We start from the raw sequence: 16,028 nt of genomic DNA, 5'->3' as shown, positions 1-16,028 counted from the left end.
CAAAGGCGGGGGCGCCGGGCCGGTCGCGCGCTCCAAGATGGAGGGCGCCGGGGACTCGGACCGCAGCCCTCCCGCCCGCCCGCCCCGCCCCGGCCCGCCCCGCGCGGTCGCTTCCGCCGCCTCACCTGCCGCGACTCGGCCTCCCGGGCGGAGAGCTGGCGCGCCCCGAGCCTCCCAGGGCCGCCCGGCGCTGGCGCGGGAGGAAGGGCCGGACATCGCGTAGCAGCCCGACGCCCCCCGACCCCGCGGCGCCGCGCGTGGTCCGGAGCGCGCACCCCGGCCCCCTCCCACCCTCCGGGTAACCGGGGCGGGGGGGCCGGAGCGCGCGCCTGCATCCGGCGAGCCGCACAGGTTCGTGCGCGCGCCGGCCCTCGCCCTCTCCCACCCTCTGGGTTACTAGTGGGGCAGTGCCGAGCGCGCACGCCCATCCCTGGCCGGCGGCACTGGTCCCGTGCGCGTGCCGGCCCTCGCCCCCTCCCGCCCTCGGGGCCACTCGGGGGGAGCCCCGGGCGCGCACCCCTGCCCCCGAGCGCCCCTAGCCCCTCTAGCCCCCGGCGGCCGCGCGGGTGCCGGAGCGCGCGCCTCCCCCTGCCCCTCCCGCCCTCCGGGCAGCGCTCGGGAGCCCAGCGCGCGCCCCGCCCCCTGCCCGCCGTGCGGCCCGAGCCCTGGAGCGCGCCGGCCCCGCCCCCTGCCCGGTCCGCCCTCCCCCGCGCGCCGCGCCGCCCGCGCCCGGCTCCCTCCCCGGCCCCGGCCGGCACTTTCCTCCCAACTTGCAGCGCAAGTTCGCCAGCGGCCGGCGGCGGCGGCGGCGGCGGCAGGAGCGCCCGGACCTTCCCTCGCCCTCGGCCGGCCGGGGCTCCTCCGAGTGCATGGGCGCGGGCCGGACGGGCCCTGGAGGCTGAGCGGCCGCGCCGCCTCCGCGCTCCGCGCCATGGAGGGTGCCGAGCCCCGCGCGCGGCCCGAGCGCCTGGCCGAGGCCGAGGCGCGGGCGCCCGACGGCGGGCGCTTGGTGGAGGTGCAGCTGAGCGGCGGCGCCCCGTGGGGCTTCACCCTAAAGGGCGGCCGCGAGCACGGCGAGCCGCTGGTCATCACCAAGGTGAGGCGGCCGCGGGACCCTCACGGTGACAGCCCAAAGGTGGCCGCGGGTCGGGGGTGGGGGCGCCGGAGGGACAGGCCGATCGTGTCCTCAACCCGGGGGCGCTAGTCTGCCTGGGTCACCTGCAGGGACGGGGGCACCGGGACACGCAAAGGTGCGCGGTCCCGGCCCCTCTGCGGCGGCTCCCAGCCCTGCTGGCTCCCAGCCCTGCTGACTCCCAGCGCCGCGCAGGATTTAAATGGCTCCTGTTCCGGGTCCGCTCCCCTCCCCCCTTCGAGAAGGGGCCTGGCTGGGTCCCCTGTCAGTCCAGGCTTCGCCAGCGGCGGCCTGCACCTGTGGGGCTGCCCAGGGGTTGGGGAGGAACAGTCCCACGTGCCAGGGGGTGGACAGAACTGCCCCACCTGTATTTGTCACTGTAAGGCTTTTGGTTCTGCACCCCTTGAACCTGTAACCCCTTATCACTAGGAAACCCAGACGTGCAGCTGTCGCCAGCCCCGCTTCTCGATTCCCATCAGCCCATCAATATTTACTGACTTTCGGCTTCCAGCTCTAGATCCGTGGCGCTCTGGGACCTGCAGACACGTACCGAAACCTTCCGTGTCCTTTTTCAAAGTGGGATTTGAGCTCCAATAAGTTTCTAATGGGTCTCATCAGGAATGTGTTTTGCGTTAAGGGTGTGTGGTAAGGGAAGGTGGGTGCTTTCACATTTTGAATTTTCTTGTCTCTAAACAGCAATCGATCTTGAAATTGACCAGCTGAACTTGTATAGACCTGTGAAAACACAAAACAGCAAACCTATCATCCTGTTTTCTTCTGGTTAAAAGTGTCCGTTTCTCTGGGGAGGGTTGGGTCAGGCTTTTCCTAGGGACAAAGTTCCCTTTAAAATGTAAAAATTCTTGGCGACTGCAAGAGTTTGAAGGTGACTTGCTGGGTTTTTTCCTACTTTCCTTGCTTCACCACAGCAGGAAGGTATAAGGTCACTCCTAACCCAGCCCACCCCTGATGAATTTGGGAAGTGGTGTGGCTTTGTTGTTCAAGATAGCAAATGAGACACCAAACTTTTCTGTTCTGTATTTTCTCTCATTTTTGTATTCACAAAACCAGAAACTCTGAGGGGAGGCTTGTTTAGATAGGCACTGAATTTATGTTCAACTGGGGAAAGAGGCTGTCGTTGCTATAAATTTAATGTGTAACCCATTAACGAACTAGGTTCTTTGAAAACCTGGTGAGCCAAGTGTACACGGCTTGCCCAGAAAGAGTACTTTCCTGCCTGTATGCGTGCAAAAGTGTGTTACCCTGCGCCTGTTTAATAAAGGTTTTACAGGGCATTTCTGACGGTAGAAGTTAAAAAAATAGCAGGTAAATTACTAACACCCTTAGCATTTCATGTATTTCTCTTAAAAAAAAGAGGTGTACACACAATTCAATGTATCTTTCTCAGGCTTGTTACTATAATTGAAGGAATAAGTTGCAAAACATTAGTTAAGGTAAAATCTTGCCTTTTGGTTTTACACAGTGTAAGAGAGTTAGAGGTCGTTTTAAGCTCAGAATCAGTTGTTTAACCAGAAGCTGGAGAAGGGGATCCCCGAGCACCTCCTCCTTTCTGTGGGTACTCCAGGTTCTAAAAATCCTGGTGTATCCTTAGTGGCCTCCTGTTCTCTCTGTCCGAGAGGCCCCAGTCTAGACTGTGGGAGGTGGGCAGTAAAACCCAGAAAACACACACCAGGGCCTTTTTGGGGCATGTGAGGCCCTTTGCTCCTGATTTGGCCTGCTGGTTAGCTTGCAGAGTACTTGCTAAGGTGTTTTTGGTCTGTTTTGTTTTGTTTTTCTTTCGAAAGTTTTTGTGGGTGGGCTATAGTACCAGTGTACCATACTCCGCCTTTGCAGGTGGTGTTTCAGGATTTTGCAGGAATAAAAATGTTCGGGGTTCTCCTTTGAGAGGCCCATAGATCCCTCCCTTAAACTGCTGCTTAGTTTTTATAGATGCTGCAGTGTGACTGGAAATTGGTGGTTTCTTTACTTAGGATAGGAAGAATTCAGAAGAGGGGCGCCTGGGTGGCTCAGTCTGTTAAGCGCCTGCCTTCGGCTCAGGTCATGATCCCAGGGTCCTGGCGTCAGGCTCCTGCTGCTCCCTCTCCCTCTCCCCACCCGCGCTCATGCTCTTTCTCTCTCTCTCTCAAAAAATAAGTAAAATCTTTAAAAAAAAAAAAAAAAAAAGAAAGGATTCAGGAGAGTTTGGGACTTCTGTACTGAGTTTCCAGGTACACTTGTATATACACGCAGAGGTGCGTGCTTGCGCACGTATTACGTATTCTTAACTATGTGTTGCATGGTATTGGCACTATTTCACATGCCTGTCTTTTCTCTTGGATTAAGTCATCAATTATGCTTGCTTACCCTCCAACAGCTGGTAATTAACTGTCACATTATTAGAAAAGGATGAAGGAAAGTGTGTCCACTTAGAACCACTTAAAGAGTGGGAGTACACGGTTGTGGTGGAGCTGGGAAAAATTGTTCCACCTGCAGAATTTGGATTAATCCAAGTTTTGACTCTCCCTCAGTAGCTACTGAAAACTATTTGGGGCTCATTATAACAGTTGTTATTTGGGGCCCAAATTATAATTGTTCTAATACGGCTGTTTTTTTTTCTTTTATTTTTTTTTTAAAGATTTTATTTATTTATTTGAGAGAGAGAGAGAGAGAGAATGAGAGATAGAAAGCACGAGAGGGTCAGAGGGAGAAGCCGACTCCCCGCTGAGCAGGGAGCCCGATGCGGGACTCGATCCCGGGACTCCAGGATCATGACCTGAGCCGAAGGCAGTCGCTTAACCAACTGAGCCACCCAGGCGCCCTTTTTTTTTCTTTAAAAAAAAACTCGTAATTAAATATCTTACGTATAAGACTCCTGGGGTATTATACAACTCATTTTCTGTTTAACAGAACCTGATGTGGGCGTAGCTTGAACAAGCGACACACTCTTTTTCTGATAATAGAGGTCTGATCTGAAAGCCTCAGAGGAGTGCACATTTTAGAACCGTGAGGAATGCGAAGAGCAAGGCTGGTTGAATCTGTGATCTTCGGACCAAGAAATTTTATCAGCCCGTTTTATAGATGGAACAGCTAAGGGAAAAGGAAGTTAAATGGCGTGCCCTGAGGTCACAAACCTGGCAGGTCATGAGAAGGCCCCCAAGGACCATCTCTTCATCCCAAATGTCCCCACTAACCCCTCTACTCAGTTCGCCTGGAAACATGTGCAGTGTTCTATTAAATAACTTTGCCACATCCATCAGATAAGGATTTTTCGACTTTGGCACTCCTGATAGGCTGGTCTGCATCACTCTGTGTGGTGGGGGCTGTTGTGGGCTTTGTAGGATGTTCAGAGGCATTCCTGGGCCCCCCTCACTCACTTGATGCCACGGGTACCCCCCCACTCCAGCTGTGACAGCCAACGAAAGTCTCCAGACTGTCAGATGTTAACCTGTGGGCCAAATTGCCCTTGTTTGATTAACAGTGTCAGCACCTGAGGTTTTAAAAGGATTTTAGCTTTTAAAGCTCAAGTTAATTTTTCTTTGGGAAGACACTGGCCTTTTGGAAGGCTTTTCCTGAGGGGCTGTTTTCTTCCCAAGTGCTGACCCTGATAATAGGCTTTATTTACATAGTAAAACTCAAACAAATACTTGCCTCATCTGCATTTTTGTAGCCGGAGAAAGGAAATGAAGCTGGAACTCCTGAGTGCTGTGTTTTATGAGCCTTCAGTGGGGCTGCTGGGTAAAGACAGTCTTTTCTTTGGGTCTAGTTTTGAAGTCAAAAGGGATACTTAACTTTCCTAGGAGTGGCATTCTTGGAATTTGAAGTGCATGTGTGAAGTCCCACCAGACCTCTGCTGAAAGGTGGCCACCCAGATTTGTATCCGCTCAGCACCTTTACATTGGCTTCTAGCTTGACATTTTACTCGGGCTACAAAACACACGATACTGCTGTTTTTTCATGCTCCTGTCCGACATGGAGTAGAAGTGATGTCTGTGTCCAAGAAACCACAAAGATTTTGACTTGTTGGTATTTCGAAGGCCACATTTCGATGTGGGTTATCCAGGGCCCCGTGTAAACAGATACGATGGACGTACGTGGTTCCCTGTTTTTGCAAGTTCCTTTCTCCATCGATTCAGCAAACGTAAAACATCAGTGGGGGCTAGGGGAGGGGCCTGATCTCTAAAATGTCACTGGAGGGCCTAGAATTTCAAATGGGCGGTTGGGGATTCGTTAGGGAGCATTCTGTGCTCCAGCTGGGTGTTAGTAGGCCCCCTGCAGTCTCAGGAATGTTTCTTGGGGGGGGAAGGAATGAAGCTCCAGCCCCTCCTTTTTGCCCTTTCTTAGAGTCCCTCCCTGAAGAATGCCAGAGCCCTAGCCGGAAGCGCCCAGCAAGACGTTGCTCTGGGCCTGGTGTGGTCCTACGGGTGGCTCCTTTGGGAAGCCACTGACTTTGGGGTTGCCTTTGAGGAACACTGCCATCCTGGAGCAGGGCAGGAGAGCAGCGCCTTGGGATGCCCCCAGGCTGACTCACCCTCTCAGGGGGCTTCATACCCTTAAAACATTTCTCTGGATATGAGTCGAAGTCCTTCAATGCCCTTTCTAGTTTGGATGCTGAAGGTGGAAGGGAGTCAGGGCACGTATTTTGAATGGAGGTCACACAGCCAGGTGGCAAATGTCCTAAGTAAGCCATTAGCCAGAGCTCCTGATAGCGCAAGGCTCAGGGCAAAGACTAGCCGTTGGTGGTGGGTGGGGGTGGGGGGCACTGAGCCCCTGAGGCGCCCGCCTTAGTGGCTTGAAAGGGGGCTCCATTTTACGGGACCTGGCTGAGGCAGTCATGGGGGACCAGGGAGGTTGGACCTAGTGGCAGCCTTGGTCAGGGGACACATTGTTGTCCTCATGTCTTTGTCCCCAACAGACCAAGTTCTTTGTCAGGTATCGGTAAAAGTTTTGAAAAAGAGGGATGTGATGAATTCAGCAGGGGATTAGGAGCTGACAAATGTAAACTTCTCTGTGGATCTCGCTCGATCTCTGTGAAAGCACATCAGCGTGTGCGCTCCCAGATCCTGGGCATCTGACAGCAGTCAGCGGCCAAAGGCTGGGGCCGCCGGGGCCGGGCCGTGGGTGCTCTGGTGCTGCAGCAGCCCCTCAGCTGGGAGATCCCAGGCACTTTCTGAGGCCAGCTGCCGACCCCTGAGTTGTTAGGATGAGGGTAATTCCGAAGACTCCTTGGTATATTAAGAGTCATTAGTGTGGTTAAACAAAAAGAGGCGAGAATCGTATCGTGTGCTGAAAGCCCCTTTCCGTTGGTAGAGCTGCTGACCTGCTGTCCCGCGTGTCTTCGTTAGCCTGTCGCAGTCTCTGCCTCCCGCACTCAGCCCACTTCTCTCGTCCTTGGTCCTCCATGGGTGCGTTGGGTGCAGGAGTGGGAGGTCAGGTGGTGTAACATCATATCCCAGGGTCTGGTGGCTGCGAGGTTCAACGGGTGGAGGCTTCTTCCCTAGACATTAGGTGAGCTGAGCTTGACACCCATCTATAAACCCACAGGCTTCCGTGGGGGTAAAAAGCCGTAAACGTAAGCTGTGCATCACACTTCTACACCATGTTGGACTTGGACTTCCTGATGCAGTTCTGAGTATTTCTTAACGTGTCCTGACATTCGTCTTTTGAAAAAAGAAAGCTAGTTTGCCCGAGAGCTAAATGTAGAATAGCATGATAACGAAACGCTCTTAAAAATAGTCATTTTCACCTTGTCCCAATGAGCTGGGATTTCTTACCTTTCTATTTCCCGGGCACAGAAGCTGGGCTCCCTGCTTGGAAAGGGCTGGTTTGTCTACTTGGAAAGCAGCTTGGAGTTGCCCTCTTGTCAAAGCTGTTTTGTGTCAGCATGCCAATAAACCTGGATTTGTGGATTCCTTAGGGCCTCTGTGGAGCTTTTCTTCTTGTACACTGGGAGCACTGTAAACATTCGACAAGATAATTTAGGGATTGAAAGGCTGAATAGACTTTTTATTCAGGTCTTACTCCTTTTACTTTGAAACACTGTGGTCAGGAGTGGGGCAACACTTGGGGGAGAAATTCTGCTAGCTGCAGCTCTTCCAAGCTAAAAACTTTCTCTCACATGAAGGATTTTGAAAGAACTAGAGGGTTCCACGTTACTCTCTTTGGCCTTTTTTAAAACATGGGCAGCGTCTAACACTGGTATATGCTGGAAGAATTGTTGTTCTGTTACCTTGTTGGATCTAGTATTTGCGTTGTCTTCTGGTAGAGGGAGCCTATTCTGTTTGCTGGTGTGAATGTTGATGGTTCTGGGCATGATTTTCTGAATTGTAACGGAAAAGTAACATTTTTTTTTTTTTAACCTGGGCTGTTTTTTTTTTAAATCTCTAGGGTATTGTTAGGGACCATGATCCATCTCTGCGATGGGGAAGGAAGAACTGTGCTCGGGATGGGCTGGGCAGGGTTGGGATTATCTTTCTTTTGGCCAGAGGTGACTAAGATGTTCAGATCAAAGGCAAGTAATATTCCAGGCCGGGTAGATTCTGTGTGCTGTAAAGGCAACATTTTTACTTATTCGTGGGAGGAAGGGGACAAAATATTAGTGTATCTTTTTGAGTTTTGTTTTCATTTATATCAAAGTGGTTCTGGCACAGTTTAAATAATCAGATAGTTCTTCGGAGGCTGTTATCATACGAACAGCTCCCCACTGCCCTTTCCCCTTCCCTGGGGACAATGAGTGAAACTTCTTAGCTGCTGTCTTTTGGCATTTGCTTCCATTCTCTATTGCTACTACTTCTGTTTGTTCCTAACTGCTGACTTCCCACTGTATAGAAAACTGGGATTTAGCCTTTTTTCTGCACACCTCCTTCCCACCGTCTACCCTGGCACATTTCTTCCCACCATCCACCCCACGCTTCATATCTGATTACATCACCATTTTTGGTTAGAAAAGGGTTTTTCAGCTTCAGCACTGTTGATATTTTGGGTCAAATGCAGTTTAGCCTGGCACAACGTGGGTTTGAACTATGCGGGTCCACTTATACATGTATTTGTTTCTTCGATAAATATAATACAGTACTGTATTATATGAGGTTTTTTTTCTAATTTTAGTTTAATTTTTCTACCCCCAGCGTGAGATTAAGTCACGTATTCTACTGACTGAGCCAGCCAGGTGCCCCTCTTTTAGTATTTTTTTTTTCCTTAAAGATTTTATTTATTTATTTGACAGAGAGAGGCACAGCGAGAGAGGGAACACAAGCAGGGGGAGTGGGAGAGGGAGAAGCAGGCTTCCCGCGGAGCAGGGAGCCTGATGCGGGGCTCGATCCCAGGACCCTGGGACCATGACCTGAGCCGGAGGCAGACGCTTAACCGGCTGAGTCACCCAGGTGCCCCTCTTTATGATTTTCCTAATCACACTTTCTTTTTACTAGCTTTCTTCATTGTAAGAATATGGTACATAATACAACATAGAAAATACGTGAAACATACAAAGATTACGTTAATACTCAGGCCTTCGGCCAACAGTAGGCTATTAGTAGCTAAGTTTTGGGGGAGTCAAAAGTTGTACACTTGTTTTTCGACTGCATGGGGCATCAGTGCCCTTAACCCCTGTGTTTAAGGGTCCAGTGCAACTCTTTGTTTTGGGCTTGCCCTGTGCATTGTAAGATGAGCAGCTTCCCTGGTCTCTACCCACTAGAGGCCAGTAGCTCCCTTCACCCCAGTTGTGACAACCAAACCTGTCTCCGGACATTGCCAAATGCCCCTTGTGGGGAGACAAAGTCACCTCGAGAAGCACGGAGTTAACAGTATTCGCTGTTCGCCTTATTTTGGTGGCCAGTGCTATCAATGCTGAGCCTGGTGGTACGAACTATGGGTGTTTCTCTGGTGCAAGTTTTCATAATCACTAAGGTTAATGGTAGGTTTTGTTTCTTTGCTTTATTTCTTACACACTTCTCATTGATGCAGCCTTCAAATCTTCCCCAATTGTGAAAAACTTTTAATATATTCCAACACACAGGAGATAGTCCTTAAAGATCTTCTGTATCTGAAAATGTCATTTTATCTTGACAGCGAATGGATTGTTTGGTCTAGAGGTCTCCAGTGGACATCATTCTCCCTCAGCACTTTGCAGGTGGTGTTCATTCTCCACTGGTGCTCAGGATTGCTGCAGGAGAGCAGACCTTTGTGTTTCTTGCTCTTTGGACTGGTGCTAATTTTTTCTGACTTATTTTTCATTTCTTTGTATTTTTGTTCTTTTTTTTAAGATTTTATTTGAGAGAGAGAGAGAGAGAGCACGAGCAGGGGGAAGGGCAGAGGGGAAAGGGAGAAGCAGACTCCACGCTGAGCACGTGGGGATCAACCTTGGGCTCTTCAGGGGCTGGACACAGGGCTGGACGTGGGGCTTGATCCCAGGACCCCGAGATCATGATTGGAACTGAAGTCAGATGCTTTACCGACTGAGCCACCCAGGCGCCCCATATTTTTTGTTCTTTTGAGGAGATTTCTACAACCTTATCTTTCAGTCCTTACATTGAGTTTTAAATTTACGCTGTTTTTTCAAATTCCAAACTTTTTGTTGTTCCTTTTTCATCTCCTACTGATCTTGTTTCGTGGTTCTTCTTTCATATCTTTGAGGATAATTAAGCTGTTTTTTGTTTTTAAGTCTTCTTTTTGCATAGATTGAGTTTCCCAGCTCTGCTGCTTTTTTAGTTTGGCTTCTCTTCCTTGTTAAAGGCTCTCTTTGAATGTTCAGTGATCCTTGTCGTCCGCAGGTATTTAAGAGTAGGTGACCAAAGTGTTCTTTGGGAGCTGTGTGCATGTGGCTGAGTGATCTGGTGAGGTTGCTTCCCTAGGGAGTCCTTGAAGGCCATAGCTTCGTTGGATCTCTCTGGGCTGATCCCGTCCTTGTCAAACAGGAGCTCTTAGATCTACTGAAAATAAGTTTCCGGTGTAGAGCAGATTTGAAAGATGATGTGAGGTGTACCAGTTTAGGGGATCCCTGCTTTGATCAGCAGGGAGAGTGTGGTCACCTCTGCCCCCTGTGTGGCCACAGGGGTTCCAGTTTGTTGGGAAGGTTTGAACTAGTGTTAAGTGGCAATGCTTGCATTTCAGGCTGGATCTTTACTCTGTCCTTAACCTTTTCAATCTCCAGTCCTCAGACTGTCAAACTAGAGTCGTTCCCATTCTGTTACAGTATCCTGGGAATTCAGTGAGGTGAAATATAAAATTAACTGTAGGAAATTTAAATTCCTTATCTCCTCCCCTTCCTCCCTTTGCAGTATTCAGTTCTGTTCCATTAAGAATTGGAAAACTGGGGCGCCTGGCTGGCTCAGTCAGTTAAGCGTCTCCCTTCAGCTCAGGTCGTGATCCCAGGGTCCTGGGATCGAGTCCCGCATCAGGTCCCTGCTCAGCGGGGAACCTGCTTCTCCCTCTCCCTCTGCCTGCCGCTCCCCCTGCTTGTGCTTTCTCTCTCCCTCCCTCTCAATCTCTGACAAATAAATAAAATCTTAAAAAAAAGAAAAGAAAAGAAAAAGAATTGAAAAACTGGGGTGCCTGGCTGGCTCTGTCAGTACAGCATGCAACTCCTGACTTCAGGGTTGTGAGTTCGAGCCCCATGTTTGGGTGTAGAAATTACTTGAAAATAAAATCTTAAAAAAAAATTTTGGAAAACTGGGCACCTGGGTGGCTCAGTTGGTTAAGCGACTGCCTTCGGCTCAGGTCATGATCCTGGAGTCCTGGGATCGAGCCCCGCATTGGGCTCCCTGCTCAGCGGCGAGTCTGCTTCTCCCTCTGACCCTCTTCCCTCTCGTGCTCTCTCTCTCTCATTCTCTCTCAAATAAATAAATAAAATCTTTTAAAAAAAATTTTGGAAAACTATAAAAAATAATGTTAATGCATTGAACCACTAAATCACTATGGAGAGACGTTAAGCTGGGTTTTGTGTGGCAGCATTTTAATTGGCACCTACAGATTTCATTACTGATTTTGATAGTTCAGTATGGTATTTGAAGGAAAGCATTTAATTAAAATACACGTCTGTTGCCCAGCAACAAAACATTGGTTGTGCTGTTTACCCCCCCCCCACTGGAAGCAATTATTTCTTCTTTTCCATAATTTTTTTTAAGATTTAATTTTTGAGTAATCTCTATACCTAGTGTGGGGCTCAAACTCATGACCCTGAGATCAAGAGTCTCACAGTCCACTGACTGAGCCAGCCAGGCACCCCAACTATCAGTTTTTTTTTAAATAACAGTGTCTCATTTTTATAATACTAATGAAGGGTAGCTCTTTCAGATCAATGTGATATTCAGAAGAATAGGATTTTAGAAAGGTGACCTTGAGGGGCGCCTGGGTGGCTCAGTCGTTAAGCATCTGCCTTCGGCTCAGGTCATGATCCCAGGGTCCTGGAATCGAGCCCCGCATCGGGCTCCCTGCTCGGCGGGAAGCCTGCTTCTCCCTCTCCCACTCCCCCTGCTTGTGTTCCTTCTCTCGCTGTCTCTCTCTGTCAAATAAATAAATAAAATCTTTAAAAAAAAAGTATAAAAAGGGGCGCCTGAGCGGCTCAGTCGGTTAAGCGTCTGCCTTTGGCTCAGGTCATGATCCCGGGGTCCTGGGATGGAGCCCCTCATCAGGCTCCCTGCTTCTCCCTCTCCCGCTCCCTGTGCTTGGGTTCCCTCTCTCGCTGTCTCTCTCTCTCTCTCTGTTGAATAAATGCATAAAATCTTAAAAAAGAAAAATTATATAAAAAAAAAAAGGTGACCTTGGGAAGTGAACGTAGTAGGAAAGATAAAGGCTAAATCTCCCTATGGCAAGAGGCTCTGTTTTGTGACTGCCTCGCTCTGTGGCAGTAGAAAGTCTTCCAGGGCATGGAGCTGGACCCACAGGCTTGGCCGAGGTGCCGTCTGCCCCCTGGAGTCGTCCGGGTCTCTTCCTTCTGGACACACTGCTGGACTACATTCCCCAGCTTCGCACAGCTAGATGCGACCTTGTGACAGTTCTGCCCAGTCCGGTAGGAGGGAGGTGATGTCTACCATATTTCAGCCTGTCCTGCTTCCCCGTCTTCGGGTTGTCTGGAAGGAAGATGGGCCTAGGGCACAACCCCATCAGCGTAGGTCCCCAAATACCGGAGGAGGTAGCTGCCCGCAATGGGATTACCCTCTGGTAATATCATGACACGAGTGAGAAACAAACCTCTGCCGTGTTTGAGCCATTACACATTTCTTGGATTACTTGCTATAAGAGACCATGCTAACAAATGAAATTGAGAGAGAAATCAAAGTTTTCTTTCTAACAAATGTATCTGGCGTTAAGAGATTGACTATATAACGCTTAATTTACATGCATACGGGAGGGAATGATTACTTACCTTGCAGAAGGACTCACTGTGGGTGTCCAATTAGCACATAGCTTATTCCCCACACTCTTATTATATAAAATGAGACCTGTGTGCCATCATTTTGGCTTCCTTCCACCTTAGCTTTCCTCTCAGACGATAATTTCATTTTCATCCTGCCTTGATTTGCCTTCTCCCTGCAGATGATTGCCTGGAAGCTACGGAGAGGTAGGGCAGAGGCAGGGAGGATTCCCCAGTCTAGGTAATTAGCACGCAGGTAGGGCTGGCCAGAGGACAGGGTGGGTGGCCGCCTGCTGCGATGATGTCACGGCTCGGACCTTCCTCCTATAGTTGAATTGTCTTTTCCTTACCCGCCGTGCTTCCAGTGCAGAAGCTGTTGCCTGGGAGGGTTGCACATTAAATCTTCATTAGCAGAGCCGCCTTTATCAGATTAATTAATTATAATCTTGTAGGGCAGACTGTTTTTCCCCTCCGGGGAACAGGACCTACATAGACTCACGAGTTAGAGCAAAGGAAAAAAGGGAGGTAAACATGCGCTCAGATTCACCATGGTCTCGGGAGGAAGGTGGCATTGCTCTGGGGGCCTGGGGGACAGGAGAAGGGTCTCTTCTGCTTGGGGGCAGGAAAGCCTGGGAGCGTGGTGAGCAGGGTGCCACGGGGACCGGAGCCTCAGGAGGTAGCCCTCCCTGACTTTCTGGGGAGGTGAAGGCGCTTCCTTGCCTGGGGCTTTGCAGATGCTGAAGATGCATCTGTTTAGGATAATTGTGCATATGTTCGTAAATTTGTAAGCACAGAGATATTTATCTGTGCTCGTTGTACACATTCTTACACGTTTTTAAGCATAGTGATGCTTAAAAGTTTTTCTTCAGAAAAACATTAAAAACGTCTTGAAAATCTGCACAGTGAATCTGCAGAAACATTAAAACCATCTTGAAAAAACTGAAAATAAAGGAAATGATGAGTAGCCCAAAACATAATAGTGATCTTATTTCTGGTGGTACGGCTATATTGATTCATTTTCCCTGTCTCTGGAATTCTTTCCTTTGCACCACAGAGATCTCATCATTCATGGCTTGAAGGTAATTCTCCTAAGAATTACATTGTTGTCAATTTTAGGAATCAGATGAAGCTTAAAGGAAGCTTAGTTTTGTGTATCCCACTTGGGATTTTTAAAATGACATGTTTTGTTTTTGTGGAATATGTTGAGTTTTATTAGTTTTTTCTAGACGGGCATATTTTGTCAAAAGCCCCAACTTCTGGGAAACGGACTATGCTGGTCAAATATGTCACTCTTTAAAACAACTGTGTGGTTTTTTGGTACGTGGAAGCGTTTCTTTTAATTTTCCTTCATGTTTAGATGTTCGGAACCTTTTTTTTTTTTTTTTTAAGTAGGGTCCACGCTGGCTCAGCATAGAGCCCAAAGCGGGGCTTGAACTCACGACCCTGAGATCGTGACCTGAGCTGAGATCAAGACTCAGACGCTTAACCGACTGAGCCACCCAGGCGCCCCTAGATGTCCTGAACCTTGAATGAAAGTTTGGGAAGGAAACATCTGGACTTGGAAAGATAGGCTGCTGCTCCAATCATGTTTATTTTGTGTCAGTATAACCACAAGATGTCCCAGCTGATGCCCTCTAGGGGTTATGAGGTTGCTGGGGAAGGGGTACTATTTCCATCCTCCTTCCCCATCTTCAGTGATGCTGTTGAGGAGAAAGGAGTTACAGCCTGATACCACACAGGTACATTTTCCATTCTCTGCTGGTGCCTCAGGTTGCTCCATCTTGTGCCCAGGGAACTTGGTCAGCTTTTCCAGAGTTCAGTCCTCAGCGTTGCCATGGCTGCCGGTGCCGTCTGACAGAGGTGTCTTATTCGCAAGAAAAACGCTTTGTCCGCCTTTCTTTCTGACCACTGTGCAAACAGCCTTGACTGGCTCTTATCCCTTGCCGTCTGCTGCAATGTGGTTTCCCTGGAAGGTTCTTCCCTCTGTCTCCTCCCTCGTCTAGGTGCTCTCAAGTGCTTCCCTGACAGCCGGTGCGTGCAGATGCCTCTCCCAGGTGCAGCTGCAGTGCGCGCTTCTGCAGCGGCCCCACGGACTGTACCTCCCTTTTCCTTCTCTGGGGGCCCCTCCCCCCCACTATTTCCGGTCGGGTCGACGCTTCGTCCCCACATCGAGGAGTCGCCCTTCATGCTTGCCCTCCTTCCACGGCCAGCTGATCACCATGTCCTTTGGAGCCTGAATGTCTTGTATTTGTTGCTCCTCTTTCATCCCCGGTGTCCCTGCTTCCGATATTGGGTCAGATTCTGGAATGTGCATGCATCAGACTCTTCCGGAACTCCAGCAGTGGATGTGCCAACATGCTAAGTGGTGTCTCAAGTTCTTGCTGGAAGGGCGCAGGTAGCCCCTCGTATTACACCTTCTGCCGTCCTGCCTTCACCTTTAGCCTGCACTGCCCCAGGTGCTCGCCACTTGTCATATGTGGCTCTTGAGCACTTAAAATGTGGCTAGGCCAAACTGACACGTACTGTAAGTTAAAATACACACTGGATTTTGGATTTAGTCTGGCCAGAAAAAAAAAAAAACAAAAAGCAAAAACATAAAATAGCTCATTAATAATTCCTTTATATTATATACCTGTTGAAGTGATCATAGGTTAGCTCCATTTGGTTAAATAAGTTAAATATGTTATTATTTTCTTAAATTTATATACTTGAGAGAAAGAGAGAGAGCATGAGGAGGCAGAGGGAGAGGGAGAGGCCGACTCACCACTGAGCAGGGAGCCCGATGTGGGGCTCAGTCCCAGGACCCTGAGATCATGACCTGAACCAAAGGCAGACGCTTCACCGACTGAGCCACCCAGGCGCCCCAAGTTAAATATATTATTAAAATAAACTTTATATATTTCTTTGCTTTCTAAAATGGAGCTCCTTCTAAAGTAAAAGTTATATCTGTGGCTCTCATATTTCTCTTGGACAGCTCTGCTCTGGACTCTGATTAGGCAAAGCTTGGTCCTTGGACCAGCAATAGCAGCATCCCCTGGGAGCTTGTGAGAACTGCAGACTCTCAAGCCCTACCCCAGGCCTGCGGAATCAGAGTCTGCATTTTAACACGGTCTGCAGATGATTCAGAGCCATGGTCCAGATTGCCGTATAGTGCTTTGGAGAGCTATCAGCTGGTCCCCAACGTCCTGTGTTGTTTGAGGCTTTGCCAGGGTTTTCCCTCGCTTTCCCTCTGAGATAGTCCTGGTTGCATGGAAGGCTTCGCTCATATGGCCCCTCCCAGGCAAAGTGGCCCCTGTGTAATCCTGCACACCAGGCACAGTATGTCCACGGGGCCCTTCATGGCCCTGGGTATTCAAGGACCTTGCAGCATCCTTGAGCCCAATCGACTGGGACCTCCCTGAGATTGGAGACTTGGCTTGCCCCTCATTCCGGGTATATCCCAGTCCATTGGCTCACGCGTAGTAAAAAAAGGCACTAGTTAAGAACTGGTGCCTGTAATAGGGCCGGCATCGTGCTGCTGCTTTGCTCCTGGTGTGGGCCTGAGGGGTGAAG

The 16,028-nt window shown here is 49.7% G+C and overlaps 1 protein-coding gene across 1 annotated transcript in view; it reads left to right on the top strand.

The window, feature by feature from the left end:
- The first annotated feature begins 771 nt into the window (after positions 1 to 771).
- Positions 772 to 16,028, top strand: part of SHROOM2 (shroom family member 2) — a 137,354-nt gene continuing 122,097 nt past the window's right edge. Inside the window, 1 exon segment of the mRNA XM_027607925.2 lies at positions 772 to 1,096. Coding sequence (XP_027463726.1) covers positions 932 to 1,096 — 165 coding nt within the window. The 5' untranslated portion in view covers positions 772 to 931.

Source organism: Zalophus californianus, chromosome X (assembly GCF_009762305.2).
Source record: "Zalophus californianus isolate mZalCal1 chromosome X, mZalCal1.pri.v2, whole genome shotgun sequence".
Taxonomy (NCBI): Eukaryota; Metazoa; Chordata; class Mammalia; order Carnivora; family Otariidae; genus Zalophus; species Zalophus californianus.
This window is presented reverse-complemented; position numbering and strand designations above follow the sequence as displayed.